This window comes from Podarcis muralis, chromosome Z (genome assembly GCF_964188315.1).
Source record: "Podarcis muralis chromosome Z, rPodMur119.hap1.1, whole genome shotgun sequence".
NCBI lineage: Eukaryota > Metazoa > Chordata > Lepidosauria > Squamata > Lacertidae > Podarcis > Podarcis muralis.
This window is the reverse complement of record NC_135673.1, coordinates 32,814,745-32,833,802: the sequence shown is the minus strand read 5'-3', so window position 1 is coordinate 32,833,802 and position 19,058 is coordinate 32,814,745. Positions and strand designations below refer to the sequence as shown.

At 43.5% G+C, this 19,058-nt stretch overlaps 1 protein-coding gene across 7 annotated transcripts in view; it reads right to left on the bottom strand.

Moving 5' to 3' along the window:
- Positions 1–19,058, bottom strand: part of ENOX2 (ecto-NOX disulfide-thiol exchanger 2) — a 42,085-nt gene that overhangs the window by 22,802 nt on the left and 225 nt on the right. For 5 of the 7 annotated variants that reach the window (XR_013391452.1, XR_013391453.1, XR_013391454.1 and 2 more), the window contains exons 2-4: positions 5,066–5,182; positions 1,240–1,371; positions 98–235 (exon numbers count right to left, since the gene is read on the bottom strand). Coding sequence is in view for 4 of the 7 variants with exons in the window: in XM_077922778.1 (XP_077778904.1) it covers positions 98–235; positions 1,240–1,371; positions 5,066–5,182 (387 nt within the window). In the remaining 3 variants the exon portion in view is untranslated. Of the gene's footprint in view, positions 1–97; positions 236–1,239; positions 1,372–5,065; positions 5,183–12,889; positions 13,029–18,890; positions 18,912–19,058 lie in introns of those variants that run through there. The other 2 variants (XM_028714492.2, XM_077922779.1) reach the window with 2 other exon arrangements.

Below are 19,058 nucleotides of genomic sequence, written 5' to 3'. Positions count from 1 at the left end.
CTGAACATCCACCAGACAATTCATCAGATGTCCCTCTTTACTTTCAATCGTTACCAGTTGATCCCAGTGCAACTGCAAGAATTATGGCAAGGATTACTTGAGTTAGGCGGGAAGAGTGTGCAACTTTTGCAATGTATGATCTCCTTAATCACTGGTGGTGGCACTATTTCCAAGCCAGGCATCAAGGGACTGATTGGTGGGATCCCAGTCATCATTCCAAGCACAGGGTCGAAGTCTGAAATAGAGAGGACATCAAGCTAGAGTGTTTCAGCTGCAACTGCACAATAATTCTAACTAGGAAAGCAGATTTTCCCCCATCAATAAAATCAAAACTTAAAGGACCTGAGAGATACATAAAGCATACATAATAAAGTAGAGCCATTTGGCAGCCCACATAATCCCACAAAAGCCAGTTCTCATGCATAGGAGGACAAAGATGTGGACAGGCAGGATTGAAGAAAAAGAGACCTCACAGTACATCCCAACACTGGGAGATTAGCCTCACTTCCTCCCAGTTTTGTAACTGAAATGACAGTCATGCATACCACCACACTGAAAGCTGGCTCAGGCATCTGTTTTGCCGCTTTCACTCCAGGCTGCCTTTCCTTCTTTTAATTTTAGAAGTGCTGCATGAGTACTTATGCATAAATCCATTCATTCAGTCAATTCCTTTTTTTTTTTTTTTAGGAAACTTTTAAAAAAGTGCTTAACAGCTCTATAAATGGAGTGGAGGTGTTTTTTGGTAACATACAAGAGGGCCGGCCAATCAGGCCAATCACAGCCAGATTCTGCTTTAAAGTTGCAGAGCTGTTTTTTGTTTATTATCGCAGCCACTCCTAAGGGCCAAGTAGACAGAGCACTCAGCTGATTGTCTAGTCTTGCAAAGATCCTTTCAAAGTACTATTTTGCAGGGTGCTTTGCAGGTGCTGCCAATCACCTGATTAGTGAAACCTGCAAACACCCTTTCAGATAATCCAAGTTTTGACCTACCCCATAACTGACATCATATATGACTTCCAATAGATGTAGGACAGATGGGCATGGCTTCCCTGAAAATGGCCTTGTTGGCTAAATAAAGAGGCCTAACAGGCCTAATCAGACACAGGCCAGAGGTTCCCCACCCATTTTAGGCTATGGATCTTGTGTGTTCTCTGAACATTTACTCCCCTTAACACTCCACTGGAAAAATTAAGCATTGCGTGCTTGCAGCGGTGATACCAAACCAAGAGCACAACCTACCAGGCAAAAGAGGATCTCCTGTTATTCCCATTGGTGCCATCCCCAAGTTATTCATTGCAGTGGTCCAGGCTGTTGGGTCTGACATGCCCAAATCCATTGGAGGAGACTCTAGATTCAGATTTGGGATGCTGTCTGCAGAAAGGATTATGATTGACAAACATATTAACAAATGTACTTTAAAAAAAAATTATCACTATTACTTACCCCGATTTTTTATTTTTTTTACTAACGATAAAACTGGAAGAGAAAGTGATAGAATTCAAATAAATCTCCACTGTAAAATGACACCCTGCATATCTTGGCAAATGATGGGATAAATTCTAAGGGGAGAGTAGGATGCAACAAATACTCGCTTTAGGCACAAACTATTTGATGCAAACCACATTTGCCTGTGCTCCCCTCCTGAGTATCATCCCATCCCCCATGTACCAACGCCTTGTTCTTTCCAAAATAAGAGCTCTAGTTGTAAAGGCACAAGTCTTAAAATAGATCTGAGCCAGCACTTATCATGGGCCCCAGAATGATCCTCTGATGGCAGAGTATAACCCCTAAAAAAACCACACTAGGCCATAATCCAGGGCAAAGTCCATGTGTTATCTGCATGTCCAAAGGCCAAATCCCACTGTCAAACTCCTGAATACATTTTCAAATTCTCTCCCATCTGCCCCAAGCTTAAAAAACAGTGGAGAGATTTGGCATAAGAGCAGCTTCAAGTGGCAAAGTCACACACAAAACTTAGTACATCGCAATGCCATCTTAGATCTCATGCTGAGTACTAGTAGTTTAAATTTGTTTATTCTTTTACTTATATCCCACCCTTCATCACGAAGCCCTTCATCTCAAGGCAAGTAACAGCAGCAGCGTTGCCATATTTCAAAAACTGAAAATCCAGACACAAAAGTTGTTGTTTTGGCCAAAGTTGTTGATGCCCGTACATTTCAGCAATTTCCACCTGGATACTGTTTCCAATGGCTGAATCCTGGGAATGTCTGGAAAATTACGGTCTTATGGCAACCCTAAACAACAGGGCAATACACAAGTAATGGAATTACCAGGAGGACCTCCCCAGCCCATCTTGAGGTTTGAGCAGGACAATAGGAAAAACACTGACTGGCGAAAACTGCTTCTAGGGAATCTCACCTCGCATACTAATGACAGTTCATCTATCCTTCTCTGTCTGAAATAATTATTTGGCTCCTCCCCTTGTACCTGTGATTACTCTATTCCAGCTCAACAGTGAAGGGAAAGCCCTGGGGATGGAATGCTTAGAATGAGCCAACAGGCCCTTGCACATCTCATTAGATCAGTTTCCACTGCAACAGGTGTACTTTACATCCTCTGACCCATTCCTTTAATTGCCTGAAGAACTTGTAATTCAATTAACTCCTATCTTTCCTGGCCACTGGCCATACTATCTGTGGCAGATGAGAGTTAGAATCCAACAATATCTGGAGGGCCACTGGTTCCCCATCCAGTGCTCTGTTGGGACGGACGCTCATCAAGAGTAAGGAAGTTTTCTGCTTCATGCAGTATCATTTTAGCACAATCATCAACCCTGATGTGTAGTCTGGGGCTGTAATTTCCTTTTGGATGGCTTTGCTATTTTCAGCACGTTCCATATCACAAATCCCCAAAATAAGAACAATCCCACATTTTTGCATGCAACTGATGCAGGTTAAATGGTATTGCTATGAGTTTGTGGGTGCCAGGCCTCTCTAATCCCTGGATTCAGCAAGTGTTAGAAGCTAATCAATCCAAGCTAGCTTTCTGTGAGTTGATAGCCTGGGTGATGAGCCATTAAGAGGGATTAAGGGACTCTGTGGGAGATGGCAAATGGGCCTCTCCCTCCACTCACAGATAGTGAGAAGGACAAAAGCTAGAGTTGAGAGTGAGCAGTGATGTGCCCGAGAAGCAAAATAGCAAGCAGAGTGACCGAGAGCCATGATGGATCTCTGCTTGAATCCACTGCTGCAGCTATGAAAGAAACAATGCCCATTCAGGGTGTTAATGGTGTTAATAGTGTGAACCCCTGCATAGCAGGCTCAGGTTGTATATATGTGTAAATAAACCATATATCCTAAGGACTCAGCTGTGCCTCATTCCCGAAAGGAAACATGAACCCTGGGTAAGTGCCTGGAACCCCTGGAATCTCACACCACTTGGAAGTTAGGGGTGTGTGCAACTGTATCTATATTGGGCTAATGAAAATTGGTAAAGGAACATATAAGCTATTGAGTTTCACAGAGCTGTTCATCCAACACAAGGAGTTACCTAGCTTGTGAAATTTTGTGAAATTCAAGTCATATTTCTATATCAACCTGCATTGGCTCAATTAAATATATGCTTTTCCTTAGCTTGTGTTTCACGTACTTTGGGATCATCATGGCAATGTCCATGTTTCATTCCAATTTTTTATGGCAGTGAGGGTGTCTTCTAAGGAAGGATAAGAAGTACTTTGTTTTTGCTACTGCATATCAACCAGACCAACAAACATAAACCCCCAATTCAGATTCATCCTGACTCAAGCACGTACACAGCTGTGACTCGCTGACTTCTGGCTATCAAGTGACAAGTAACAGAAATCCCAGAACTCAGGATCCCTGGCATGGAATGAGCTAGAATAACAGGACATTTTTCCATTCTAAAAGTGAGCCTCCATTCGCTTAGGTTCTCTCATGCAGCCCCACAACTAAAATTATAAACACAATTTAAAACATTAGATTTTAAAAGCCAATTAAATCATCCAACACAATGCGGTAGATAAAAACAGCAACCATTAAAATTACAGACCAACTGTCTTATTCAGTTAAAAGCTGCAAAAAACAATTGTGTGTTTTAAGGCCTGCTTATATACAAACAGACTGAGTATAAGACAAACATCCTGGGGGAGTAAGTTCCACAGTGATGGGGCCACCAGTAAAAAGACCCCGTTTCCCCCCCACTTCCAACCTGATGAATCTTAAAGGCAGACCTACAAACAGGACTTCTATGGCCAATATCAGGGTTGGGCAGGTTCATGTAAAATATAGATAGCCCTTCAGATATCCTGGTCCCAAACCATTTAGGTTTTAAAAAGTAACCGCCAACACTATATCTGGGCCTGAAAACTCACTGGTAATGAAAGTGGGAAGTGTAGAATTGGTGTTATGTGCTCTAGTCATCTGGCCCCCCAAAGCAACTGGGGAATGCATTCTGTACCAGCTGAAACTTTTGAACAGTGTTTGAGGACAGCCCCACATACAGCATGTTAAAGTAGCATAATTGGGATGCAATCAGGGCATGGACTACTGTGGTCAGCTCCACTTTCTCCCGATAGAGTAACATCTTATGTATCAGTTATTTATGGGAACAGATTCCATCAGCAACTTCCTAGAAAACAGCAAGTCCAGGAGAATCCCTCAGACTGTGTGCCTGGTCCTTCAGGTGGAGTGCAACCTCATCAAACTCTGGGCACACACTATGGTCCAGGGCACCATGTTTCCTACCCGCAGTGCCTCTGTCTTATCCAGATTAAGCTTCAGCTTGTTTGCCCTCATCCATCCTAAAACCCCTAAAACTAGAAGGTGGAAACGATGAACAGAGTTGTACATCATCCACAAACTGATGACGCTTTAGCCTAGACTTCCAAACTATTTCTCCCAGCAGCTTCATGTACATGTTAACAATAAGGCAAGACAGGAGAGACAGAAGTGGTTATGGAGAGGAAAGAACTTCCCCAGTACCATCTTCTGGGTCTGTCCTGTTGTGTTCTTGTATCCCCCATTCATAGTTAAGACATCCCCAGGCACAAACACAGCTTGCTACACCACATGCACACATGGCCTACCTGTAGGCAAATTTATCCTCTTCCGTTTCTGGCTTGCCTCGCCTCCATTTTCAGCAGGGCTGCTATTGATTGGCAGAGGTTTGCTATTGCCAGGGTCAAAGGGCAGGTGGTTTAGTCCTGAGAGAGACGGAAAAGGGAAGAATTTGTTAAGAATAGCATTTGATCCCTTCTAATTTTCAAACAAATCCTCAATACTCAAGTGCAAGCCAAATGTTTTCACAACCCAGCCTCAGAGAGAAAAAAGCCTGAAGTAATACAAGAAAACACTACACTATTCACCTACTGATGCACTGCTAGGAAAAGAGGTCGGCAATTGGCAGTCCATGGAACAAACACTGTCCAAAGGGGATGCAGGCCCTCCCCACACAGCTGCCAACCCTCTTCTCACTGCTTAGGGGAAGCAGACAATTTGCATACTTCTTTATGGATCTAAATTAGTCCCATAACTGTAAAAGCTATTCTACCTACTTTTTAGTCAAGTGCCGCATTTTTCACCCCATAGGGCGCACCGGCCCATAGGACGCGGGGCTGGGGCGGGGGAAGCCCGAGCTTCCCTCGACCCCAGAACAGGCAGCTCTCCACAAGCCTTGGGAGACCGGCGTGACTTCCCGCCGGGCTCCCACGCCTTGCGGATATCTGCCTGAAGCCCAAACCAGGTCGGGGAACAGCGGGATGGCGGCGCTGCACCTCCCCGCTGTCCCCCGAGCTTGTGGGGCTGGTGGCAGGGAGAAGCACGCTTCTCCCCACCGCCAGCCTCCAAACCAGGTCAGGGGACCGAAGCCCCAGGCAGCGCGCCCCAGGCTTCGAGATGCAGGCTGCTCCGTGGGCTCCCAAGGCTTGCGGAGAGCTTCCTGAAGCCTGGAGAGTGAGAGGGGTCGGTGCGCACTGACCCCTCTCACTCTCCAGGCTTCAGCGAAAGCCTGCATTCGCCCCATAGGACGCACACACATTTCCCCTTCATTTTTGGAGGGGGAAAAGTGCGTCCTATAGGGCGAAAAATACGGTATTTCTATATACCATTGAGGGCAAGAGCTGCAGGTATTTTTATAATTTGAAAGGCATTTGATAAAAGGATGACTATGTATACAGTACTTAGATTATTCTCTGCTGTACAGGGACTAGTAGTTTAAAAAATTAATAAATTTTAAACAAACAAACAAACAAACAAACAAACAGGAACTTAATAACTGATGGCCACTGATGCTGCTGGTGCTGAATACCTTCCATAGAAATCTGAAGTCCAGCTTTGTGCTGTGGTACTAGGAAATGGGGGGGACGGGGGGACGAGAGAGACACAAACTTCAGAAATTTGTTTGCAATTAACCTTGGCACTTAGCACAATTGGTTATGACAACAAATACAGGATACAAGTGGTAAGACTGTCTAGCATTGCAACACCTCAAAAGCAAGAGGAAAGCTTAATTGAACAGAATATCTTGACTAAGTTCTCACCAATATGGCTTATCACGTAAGAAGAACCTGGAGAAGTGAAAGGGTCCTTTTGTAGCAAAGAGGGAATGAGCTGTTGTGAAGGAATTATCCTGGCATGTTGCGTATCAAGCAGACTTGCCTCTTGAGGACAGAACTTTATTTGATGATGCTAGGTGTTAAACCCTATGCTAATCCCAAAGCCCTGGTGAGAGTAGCGGCAACAAGTCTCAGCCATCACTGGGATGGTTGGAGAGTCTTGGGGCACTTCAGAACGATAAACATTTACTGCTAGAGCATTCCCTACATAGTCAGGTTTACATTTCCTGCACCTGGAACCAAGACTGCAATAGTGACACTCTTCTCTCTTGCCAGAATGCTGGGACAGACATGTCGGAAAACTCTGAACGGAGATGTTTAAAGTAAATGTATGCATAAAGTATGCAGACTTCAGTTCTGCATACACCAGGGCCACACAATTTGCAACCTACCAAACACAGACTCATTGCACACAGACATGCTGTTACAACGCCTCTCAATTTTATTTTATTTTATTTCATTTATTTCATTTACTGTACTGGCCTGAATATAAGCCTGACTTTCCCCCCAAATTCCGACCGTGAAAAGTTAAAGCGCTGCTTAAATTCGCGACCTTACAAAAACTGGCTTTTATGATATCACTGCTGAAACAGACATATCTAAGCCAAAGCAATCTTCTAAGAGCTTGAGAATACTTCCCAGCCTAGCTCCATGAGGAGCAAGAGGAGCTAAACAAAGATCCTCTTTTTCAGCCACCTTTCTAGAGATGTTTGAGAAAATTATTATTTCTTTGCTATGAACTAACTTGATCTGTACTTCTCAAAGCTGCAAATCAGAATATAACTATCCTTTGGGCTTTGCACATATTTACATTTTGCAAGGTATTTTTAAAGCAAAAACTTTATCAAAACATGTTTTAAATTGCATTGTTTTGAGATACATATATTCAGAAATGTGATCCTCCCTCCCCCAGCACTGCTTTTAAATGGGGCAGACCAGACATATGAATGAACACATACAAAAGTGACAGGGAACCAAAACAGTCAAATCTGCCCAATCCTATAGCTCCCTTACAGAGATGGTCCCAATATGGTCCTTTTGTAAATTAATTATTTATATAGCACCATCTACCTGCCTGCCACTTTGCAGAGGATAATGACAGGCCCAGCGGAGTTTACGATCTATAACTTAACACGGGAAATAAAGTGAGGAAGGTGGGGTTAAAGAGGGGATAAGTGAACTACGCAGTGGACAAGCTAACAGGAAGGATCCGAGACCGGCGGGACCAGAGGTTTACCGAGGACTGGACTAAATTTACTGAGTATTTGAAAAGTATTTGTGATGATCAGATTACGTTTGTAGGACTACGAGAAGTTCTGTGAGGAGAAATTTAAGAAATATTGTAAAAATGGAAAGGGAGAAATGATTTGTTAGAAAAGGTAAAGGCAATATTAAGTTAAGAATTGCAGGAGAAATAATCAAGACGGAAGGCTATCAGAGATGCTGAAGGAAGTCCAAAGAAATAATTTGTGTGGTATGTCTTAAAAAAATTGTATGCTAAAAATTAATTTAAAATATTATAAAAAAAGAGGGGATAAGTGTGTGCTCATCTGAGTTACACACACAGAAGTTTAATTTCAGTTGGGGTAGGGATTAAAGAGTTAATTAAGCATCCAAAAACAGCAATAGGAAATCCCTTGCAAGTTGATGTGGTGACAGAGAATCTTTGTGCTGCTATTAGAACATTAACAAACCAAAACCAAACATTGAAGCACGTGCCTGTGGCTGTCGTAGGACAAAATAGCAAGTGAAATGAAAGAATGGCCAGATTCAGTACAGTTCGCCTTAATCACCATAACCTGATTTTGGGAACTCTGACATGGCTCATAAGGATACGTTTGTAGTTGGAGGAGTTCACAGCGAAGCCGAAGTCTTGGGAACCATCTGTTCCAAGTTATTTAGTAGTCCACACTTTCCAAGCAGCAAATGAAAAGAATGCAAAGCGCCTGGAATATGACTGAAGGACTTGGAACCCCTAATCCAAGACACAAGTGCATTCTTGAAACACTGCAGCTAATTTTAAAGGAATTGTGAAAGCACCAGCAATTGTGAATACCATCCGCAAGCTGCTTGGTTACAATGTTGTTATTGCCATGTGCCCAAGGGTGTGGTCTGCAGAAATGCACAAAGAAAATAGCACCAAGGGGCTTATGCAGCTGATCAGTACAAAGTTTACACTATACAGTGGTACCTACGCTTCAGGTTACAGACTCCGCTAACCCAGAAATAGTACCTCGGGTTAAGAACTTTGCTTCAGGAAGAGAACAGAAATTGCGTGGTGGTGGCGCAGCAGCAGCGGAAGGCCCCATTAGCTAAAGTGGTGCTTCAGGTTAAGAACAGTTTCAGGTTAAGAACGGACCTCCGGAACGAATTAAGTACGTAACCAGAGGTACCACTGTACATAGATACACCACAAACTTACATTGATTTTATACCACCTCAAGTGTCCTGGTTTTTCTCAAAAGAATTCCTGGAACTACGGTAGTTTATGAGGGTGTTAAGTACTCTCTCTTAGAGATCTCGAACACCTAAGGAAGTACAACTCCCAGCGTTCCTTAGTTACATAGAATGCCTATTAAACCACTTTAATTCTATGGTATAAAGATGTAAATAGTCTGCAAAACAGTCTTGCAAGTTTCAATTCAAAACAGGGCTGCATCACTCATTCCCCTGGATGTTTACTTGGTATTAAGTCTCACTGAGTTTAATGGGGCTTGTTCCTCTAAGTGTTAAGGCTACAGTTTCCATTCCACCTTGTTTTCATCACAATAAATGCAGTTTCCATTCTGCCGCAGTTCAGTTTCCACAAAATACAGCGCTGTTTGACTCACGGTCTGCTATTTCACGTAACTTACATAATCAATGACAAAATTATTTCCACACCAATCAATTCAATATAAAAGAAATGTATAAACAATGTTAAAAAATACTAAGTATTGGTTGAAACAATAAAGATTGTACTTGCTGGATTGATTTCTGTTCTGGAACTTGGATAGAAATAGTGGCAATTTCCACTTCCACTAAAATTCTCTGATGTTCCAACCTGCTCCCAAGTAAGCATGCATAGGATTTTCAGCCACCATTTATTTAAAACATATTGACAAAAAAGTGTGACTGGTTATTTGGAAAGCAAATTAAATTAAAATAAAATGCATCTAAACTGCTCACCAGAGATGAGGGGGTTGCACTGGCACGACCCAAGATCTACCTACTGCAAACACACTCAGCCAAGGAGACACTGGATTTCAATTGTGTTGTTAGGATGGTGACAGCTCAAATTCATAAGGAATAACTTGCCAAACCGCTAAATATGGCCCACATCATGAATAGGGCAGGAAATATCTATGCTGCTACTCTAGCTTCCTCACTCCCATTGTTTTAAAACAGGAGTCAGCAAACTTTTTCAGCAGGGGGCCGGTCCACTGTCCCTCAGACTTTGTGGGGGGGGGGGGCGGACTATATTTTTTGGGGGTGGGGGAATGATGCAAGAGCACCACGAGCCCCGGTGGCTGCTTACCTGTGTCTTGCGAGAGGCAGGGGTTGGCGGTGGTAGCGGGGGGACGATGAGCGGCGCACGAAAGGGCTCCGGTGAGGGGTTGCTTAAAATGGCGGCCGCTTGAGCGCTGCTGCTGGCACCAACAAAACCCAGCCCTCTTCCACCTCTAGACAGGGCAGGGAGAAGCCAGGAGGAGGGAGGAGGAGGAGGCGCCACCGTGTGAGAGAGAGGGAAAGAACGTGCACACTGGCAATCCACGTGGTGATTCCCAGACCATTCGCGGGCCGGATCCAGAAGGCAATTGGGCCTGATCAGCCTGCGGCCCTTAGTTTGCCTACCCATGTTTTAAAAGCTACAGTTTTTAAAGCTACAGAGCCAAGAATTACACCTCTCCTGTTTATGAAGAATGGACTTTCATAGAAACTGAGACTACTTTAAAGCAAAGTCTGCAAAAACAATTGCCAACTTCTTAGTTGCAAATTCAGCTAAATCTAAAGATTAAATCTAAAGGCTTACAACAGTAATACAATTACACACTGTGCCACCCGTAGTCCCACATATTTCAAAGGAAAAATATGGGGGGGGGGGGAAACAAAGGAAACAAAATGCATACATTGCCTAAAAACATTTAAAAACATTATTCCATATTTACCTAGTTATAGATAACCTGTTTAGGGAAGCTAAAACAGACCCCAAAAATGCAGTTGGCCACATTTGATTTAGAAATTAATTAGAACAGCAGCATATGATCTTTTTCGGACCAGGTGAAAGGAAAAATAAATAGATACCTTGTGAGTTTCATGGAATTCTCCATCAAGCAGGGTGTAAAATAAAAAAGGGGGAGGGAGATTAATGAAATTGGAGATTATAACTTGTGTATCTACTAAAAGCAAAGTAAACAGAGGCCGAAGTGGAAAGCAGTATGTACAACCACACTGTATTACTTTCCACTCTGGCTTCTATTTGAGACATTTTGTTTCACACATAGAAAAAGTGACAGCATTAGGTGGTAAAAGGTATAGACTTCCTCCTTTTCTATAATTGCTTGACAATAAATTTGGTATACTCAAAGAATACAAAGGTGCCCTGATCAGCAATAGAATCAGTTTCAAATATCTGTTGTTCTTTAACATTTTCAGTAGGAAGCAATTGTTGTTTCTCCATCCCAGTATACTTTGATGCAATTTAATATATATTGCTCTTGGCACAATCTTAAGAGCTTCCTTAATTAGTACAGTATCTTAAGGGCCCAACTATTTGTGACCTCAGCTACATAGTTCTGCCCTTAAATGCTGGTGCACACCCCCCCAACTGTGAACACCAAAGACCCGAACCATAATGGAACTCTAGTGTAATGTAGCCTTTAAGCCTAGTATAGTTGTAGGTTTTAACCCAAGTCCCCCATTGCAAATCGGATCTGAATTGGGGGTGGGGGGTTCCGCAACTCCAATTTATGTGGGTGATGGGGTGGAACTGCACTCAAAGGCAAACTCTGCAATTGCAGTCATGTAGAATTTGGCTCTCACCATGCCTTCTATCAGAAACATTTTCCTCTTTTTTAAAAAAACAACAACCACATCTTGCCTGATCAAGAGCTGTGAAACCTGACGGATAGCTCACTTTCTGCGACTTTCAAGTGGTCTAAATAAACGTATTATGCTACTGCTTCTATCTGCACCTCCTACTGCTACTAATGACTTGCTTCACTGACCTCTACCACTGTACGATGAAGATGACTATTGTAAAGGCTAATAGCTAAGTCAACTTTGTCTTCCAAAACGTTCATGTAGCAGGGAGACACCTTGACCTATAAAATCTAAAAACACCGCAGGAATGCTGTGCCACAGGCTTCCTTTGTCAGATGCATGCTGAACATACAGAAGAGACTGACTATGATAACTACACAATGAAACTCATAAAGCATGCTTTGGAAGTATAAGAAGCTGCAAAAAGCGGGGGAAGAATGGAGTCAGCACACCAGCTTTCATACTTTTGGCCAAGATAAGCTAATTTTAATCTTTAATATTCACCAGTCACAAAGTGCTTACCTATCAACAGTGGCAGCAATCTGCATAAAGAACAGAGCTTGATTTCCGGTTTGAGGTAATCTCAATTACGCTTTGGATATAAATGTTATTAATTTTTCCCATTACACTGAAACTTGAGATTCAGAGATGACCTATTTTCCTACAGTCCCCTTGCACCTAGGAGTGGCTTGCTTCTGTTTCAAGCCACAGCTAGACATCAAGAAGCTGCTGCCCATCTGGTTAAATACTGTCTGTTTCAACATTTATTATAAAAAACATATTCAAAGACATTATTCCAAATCCTCCCATAACACATTTCAAGCCGCACAGAAACAGATTTAGAAAATGAAAGTCTAGGGAAAAAATTGAGATAAAAAAATTAAAATCCTGAAAGCTCTTCTGAACCTCCCCTCCCAAACAGAGAGCCTTTGATGACTCCAAGGCAGATTGGGAAGGCTAAAAGCCGGGGAAACCGCATTAAAAGGCTATCAAGAGCACCAGTTTGACCAGATACACTGTGGATTTAACTCCAGCTATTCCATATTTAAACTGTGCTCTTGCTGAATCCATATAATCCAAGAGATCCGGGAGCTCAGATTCAGTGTTATACTTGGCTGCAGGCACTCTGGCTAGAGCACCGGTCTCACTTGACTGTTGGTGTCTGTAGACTTTACTCTCCACCTCCCCATCGCAAACTAAGACTGCTCATGGCAAACATACTGGAGTCGAAAATGTCCCGAGGTGAATCTCATTACACCAGAATGCAAACCGTACCTGTGAAATGCACAAAAAACATGATGGTGCTTCGCAAAGAGTGCTCTTCAGTCTCAGCGTGTTTTATCTTGCTACCCACACTACCGCACCATCATATAAACACAAACTAGTAACACAGTTCAGCCTGTGTGTGACGCATGTGCTGTGCTGGACCCTGCAAACAAACCAAGTGCCAGCAGCCAGCGTAACAAGAGGAGAGCTTAATGTCAATAAAGCTACACAGCAGGCAATTGGAAACGCTGGGATGCTAAAGAGGAAAGGCATGGAACTCTTTTTTTAAAATGAATGGCTGCCCACTGCTGCATCTGTCCCCATCAGTTACCAATCAGTGACTCTGTAAGAGACTAAATCCTGAACATTATGGGGAGATGGCCAGAGAGCAGGTGGCGAAGTAATTAACAGCATGCTCATCTGTGAATCTGAAAAGGATTTCAGTACTAGGATCACTGAGAAGCGGCATGCAATTGGCAAGCCCCAATCTTGCTGGCTGGCTGCCCTGTGAGTGGTTATCTTTGCCATAACTTAACCCTCAAGAGAAACTAGTACTTCTTCTTAAAAATTCACACTAAAAACAACCTTTTAACTTCCCAACATGCTTATTTTGTAACCATAACTTTGAAACAGAAAAGAGGTGAGGGGGAACCAAGATCAGCAGATATTCATACAGCCTTGCATTTTAAAAACTCACCTAGTAGCCCTAGGTAATCAGGAGTTCCATGAAGGTGAGCGAATAGGATGGCAGAGGAAGGAAGCGTTACTCTGCCCCTTCTCCCACAATGCTGTTGATAGAAGGCACATTTTTTTACTATCCTACAAAGAAGCTAGTAGCCTGCATTTCTACCTGGCTGTGGAGGAGGAGGAGCCTTCCCTTCATTTTCAACCAGCATAGAGACACAGGCTACTATTCTCTTAGGTAAAGGTAAAGGGACCCCTGACCATTAAGTCCAGTAGCGGATGACTCTGGGGTTGCGGTGCTCATCTCGCTTTTTTGGCCAAGGGAGCTGGCGTACAGCTTCCGGATCATGTGGCCAGCATGACTAAGCCGCTTCTGGTGAACCAGAGCAGCATACGGAAATGACGTTTACTCTCCCGCCGGAGTAGTACCTATTTATCTACTTGCACTTTGACGTGCTTTGGAACTGCTAGGTTGGCAGGAGCTGGGACCGACCAACGGGACCTCACCCCGTCACAGGGATTCGAACCACCGACCTGCGTCCCAGTACTATTTTCTTAGCAGGCTGTTAATTTTTGTAAGCTTATTTACAAGGCTAAACATCAATACATTATGGCGAATATTCCAGAGAATAAATATTGCTGCAAAGCTACACTCTGGGTGGTAGGAAATTCTGTGGTAACTGCTATAAGGGGTCCTTCCTACAAAAGATATTCACGCATTACCTGTTCTTTGGCCATGCAAGATAAAAAAACCAAACAGGTTTATTGTATGTGTGTCATATATAATCAAGTCCAATGCACATATAGACTGAGATAAAAAAATCTTCACATAAAAGATTTGCTGAAAGGTTTTCCCTTAGGTGCCAAAAAGACAACAAAAATTGCACCTGTCTGATATGCAGTGGAAGAAAGATCCAAATGGAATCTGCCATAACCCCCAAGGCCCAGTTCCTACAAAGTATGAAATGGGCCTCCTGATAAGATGGCATATTCAGTGAGCAGTTGGGTATACAGTGGTACTTCGGGTTAAGTACTTAATTCGTTCCGGAGGTCCGTACTTAACCTAAAACTGTTCTTAACCTGAAGCACCACTTTAGCTAATGGGGCCTCCCACTGCCGCCGCACCGCCGGAGCACAATTTCTGTTCTCATCCTGAAGCAAAGTTCTTAACCTGAAGAACTATTTCAGGGTTAGCAGAGTCTGCAACCTGAAGCGTGTGTAACCCGAAGCATATGTAACCTGAGGTACCACTGTATAAGGAGTCACACAATCCTTACGCTTTCTATCCCAGTTCCAGGATTTTGAACTTGGCCCAGTAGCTAACTGGCAGCTAGTGCAATTCTTTCACCAATGGCCTAAGAACAATGACAATAGTTTGCCCCAGTGAGCAGCTGAGTCACATCATTTTGCCCTAGTCAGGAGCAGTCCCCACATAGAGTATATTGCAATAATCCAATCTAGAGGTGACCGGTGCATGGCCAACAGTGATCAACCTATCCCAGTCCAGAAACTACCCTAGCTGTCTTGCCAGCTGAAGGTGGTAAAAGGCACTCCTGGCCACTGAGGTCATCTGGGTATTCATCTAAACTACAAGCCTGCTCTTTCAGAAGTAGTACAACCCCATCCAAAGCAGGCAATTGTCCAATTATCTGGACTCAGGAACCGTACATCCACAGGACCTCTGTCTTTGCCAGGATTCAGGCACAGCTGGTTAGCCCTCATTCAGCTTGCCACCAATATAGAGCTTTCACAGCCTCTCCTGATTCATATATTATAGAGAAATAGAGCAGGGCATATTCAGCATATTGATGACACCTTGGCCCAAATCTCCTAATAATGCCAATAACTTAATGCAGATGTTAAACAACTTTGGAGACCCTGCAGTACACCAATATATACCCCGCTGGGTACGTCCTGCCCTGTGTATCAGACAGATGACCACTAAAGACTGCCCTACAGTTACCAAGGAGAACTGAATCTAAAGGCAGTCTCAGCATGAGTGCTGAAATCACCGAGAACTAACATTCTGGGATCCCACAACACCACACCAAAGATGACTCCTGCCAGTTTGGTCAGAGAAGCAACTGGGCAGTAGGGTGCATTTTGTAGTACAGTGGTACCTCTGGTTACGTACTTAATTCGTTCCGGAGGTCCGTTCTTAACCTGAAACTGCTCTTAACCTGAAGCACTACTTTAGCTAATGGGGCCTCCTGCTGCTGCCGCGCCACCACCACACGATTTCTGTTCTCTTCCTGAAGCAAAGTTCGTAACCCGAGGTACTATTTCTGGGTTAGCGGAGTCTGTAACCTGAAGCGTATGTAACCCTGAAGCGTATGTAACTCGAGGTACCACTGTAGTAGAAACCCTAGTTTACTGTCTTCTTGGCCTGACACCAAGTGCACACACCCTCACACCCTAAGCCAGAGTGGTTTCCTGGAAATGGAAGTCATGTGGACCACAGCAATTCCCCCCATGCCTGCAGCTTGTGCTTATGCTGCACCAAGTATCCAGGTGGGCACAGCTGTGCCAATTCAACTCCTCCCAGCCTGCCCGCCCAGGTCTCAGTAATACAAACCAGATCAGCACCCTCATCCACAATCAAATCATAGACTGTCTAATTATTCCGTTTTAGATCATCCTAAAAATGTTTTATTGATAAGTGGCACAGGTATATATCAATCTGAGGGGGAAACCATTATAGTCACAGAAAAGAATGTCTGTTGTTCCATAGGATGATCTGCAATACCTCATAAGAACATAAGAAGAACCTGCTGGATCAGGCCAATGGTCCATCTAGTCTGGCATCCTGGGCTTAACAGTTGCCTGTGGGAAACCAGCAAGCAGTTTCAGAAGTATTGCTGCCTCCAACTGTGGAAGCTATCACATGACATTTCTTTCATCTTCCAATGAAAGAAACCAGTGTGGACATGGCAACAGGGCAGTTACTATGGTATCAAATTTCTACATGAGAAGCAATTTAATGTAGAGGCTCACGTGCGATAAACATTCACTTCGGCTTTTGGCTACACGCAACCTTGGTATGCATGTTAAGTGTCCATAGATTAAAATGGGGGGGGGGGGTGAGTAACCAAGTAATCACCTATTGGAAAATAAGCACCTCTTTTTCTGATTTAAAAAATAAACAAGCACACTGAACGTTACACAAAAGATTTTGCCCACTTTTTATGCTGGGGAGAATACTGAATATGTGGTTTATACAGAGTACCCCAAAATATAACATATATATCTAATTAACATATTGTTGCATGCCATCCCAATCTCTGAGCAGTGCAAGATTCCAGGGGTTCCAAGAACTTACCCATGTTTTGGTTTCCTTTCCTTTCCTTTTAATTTGCATACCGCCTTTCTATATTACTATACACATGGTGGTTTACAAGCTGAAGAAACAACAAAATAGACAGCAAAGATCACCCACCTAGTAACAATCCGACATGTTCAGAGGGACAACAGAGACTAGAGTATTTATGATATATGGTTTATTTGCACATACAGGAAACTTGCATCTTATGCAAGGGTTAGATGTCAGGGGTCCACTTGTGAACACAAAATTGCCAGGAACCCCTGAAACTGCTTCTCACGCAAGTTGGAGGGCTGCTTACTGGGCTCTGAGAAGTTTGTTGGAACTCCTTCAGTCTTCTGAGAGGCCAGTAATCCGGATGCCTCAGTTACTGGGCTTTGTGTAGGAGGTGCAAATGAAGCTGCCAGAGCTCTCATGCTGTTTCCCCAAAGCCGAGTAAGCAAGGTGTCAAGCTTTGGGTATGTGGCACTAAGGCTCTGGCAATATCCCAGAACCCTCAAGCTGCCTTCTCAAAGCAGGATAACAGAGGCGCCAGGCTTTGGGAAGGAGCCATGGGGGTTGTAAGATGCTCCCAGAGCCCTTGTGCCTTCTTCCCAAAGCCCAGGAAGCAAGGAATACCTGCTGGGTGCATAGGTAGAGTGGGGAAAAATAAATAGACAGCAGGGAATAGTGGATTTCCCCGTTCTCCATTTATATTTTCTACCTACCCCCATCAAAGATGCAACACACAAGTTAAAGCAGTGTGGGATGAGAATTACCTGTATACACGACCTGAGCCTAAGATGGAGGGGCTCACAGCATTAACACCCCAATCTTACTTCTCCCATTGGCACAACCTTGGATTCAAACAGAAATCAAGCTTCTGCTTGCATCGAGTGCAGCTCTCAGCTCACACAACTCTGTGGTTTGGGCTTTCTGACTACTAGCCAGGTATTTCCTTTGTTATACTAAGGACAGTACAAACGGCCATTAATTCACCAATAAGCTTGCCTGGTTAGTTGAGCAATGGGATCCTCCATTAGATTTTAACCCCTGCTGGATCCAGGACCCCAGGAATTAGAACGGACTCAGGCATCATGAAGACTAACCCCCAAACTTACAACAGCATTATACATTTTGTTTGTTTGTTAATATTGCAAAAAAAAAAAAAAAAAATTACTTTCACAATACAAATACAATTCTGGGCAAATCATTGGGAATTATTATAAACATTTATATACAGCTTATTCAAGAAGCTCAAGGTAGCAAAAATGGCTCTATAAGAAAGTCTTTTCTGTGTCGGTTCCTTGCCTTTTGAATGCCCTCCCAAAGACAGATGACCTGGAAATCTCATTACTGTACTGTTCTATTATTTGAGGGCAGGCAAAAATAATTATGTTCACAAAACTGCTAATGCCAGCATTACAGGCAAAAAACCCATTTCTATTTCTATATTCACAGAGCTGCTGAGGCTAGCATTTTCTACTTAGAGCAGTTTGATTTCACCCTCTGCCTGAATAAGCAGTTGCTGCTTTAGCTGTTGCTTTAAATCACTGTATTGTTATTATGATTCGCTTAAATAATAAATTCTAATTATTATATTTATTATTATCATTACATTTCGCTTTTTTTTGTTTCTCACTTCTCTACTAGCCACCCTGAGAAAAATACTATTTATGTTGAAGGTGCAGGATGCGAATGCCAGGTCACAGCCAACCTTAGCCCTACACAGAGAAGACCCATTGAGATGAATAGGCATGGGCTAACTTAGTTCCGTTAGTCTATTCAGAGGCGGGCTTAACTGGATCGATCCAACCAACCAAATCATTCATCCTCACAACAACCCTGTGAGGTAGGCTAGGCTAAGAAAGCACGGCTGGCTCTTCACGAGTGGGTCCGAGGATCTGAGATGAGGTTCTAGATTCAGAACTCTAACCACTACACCACCGCACCCAGGTGATTAAAAAGGAAAATATCGGGTCCAAACAGGGGGCAGCGATTGAGAGGAGCAGATCGTGGCTGCTGCACCTGGTAAATAGGGCCAATGGGCAAAACCCAGGGAGCTGCCCTCTTTGAGAGAGCAGGCCGCTGCCGGTTCCCATGACAACGGTGGTGAGGCAACCCCGCTCCATCCACCCTCCCATCCGATCCCGGCAGGACAGGAAGCAGCGCCCTGCCCCGCCCCGCCCCGTTGCC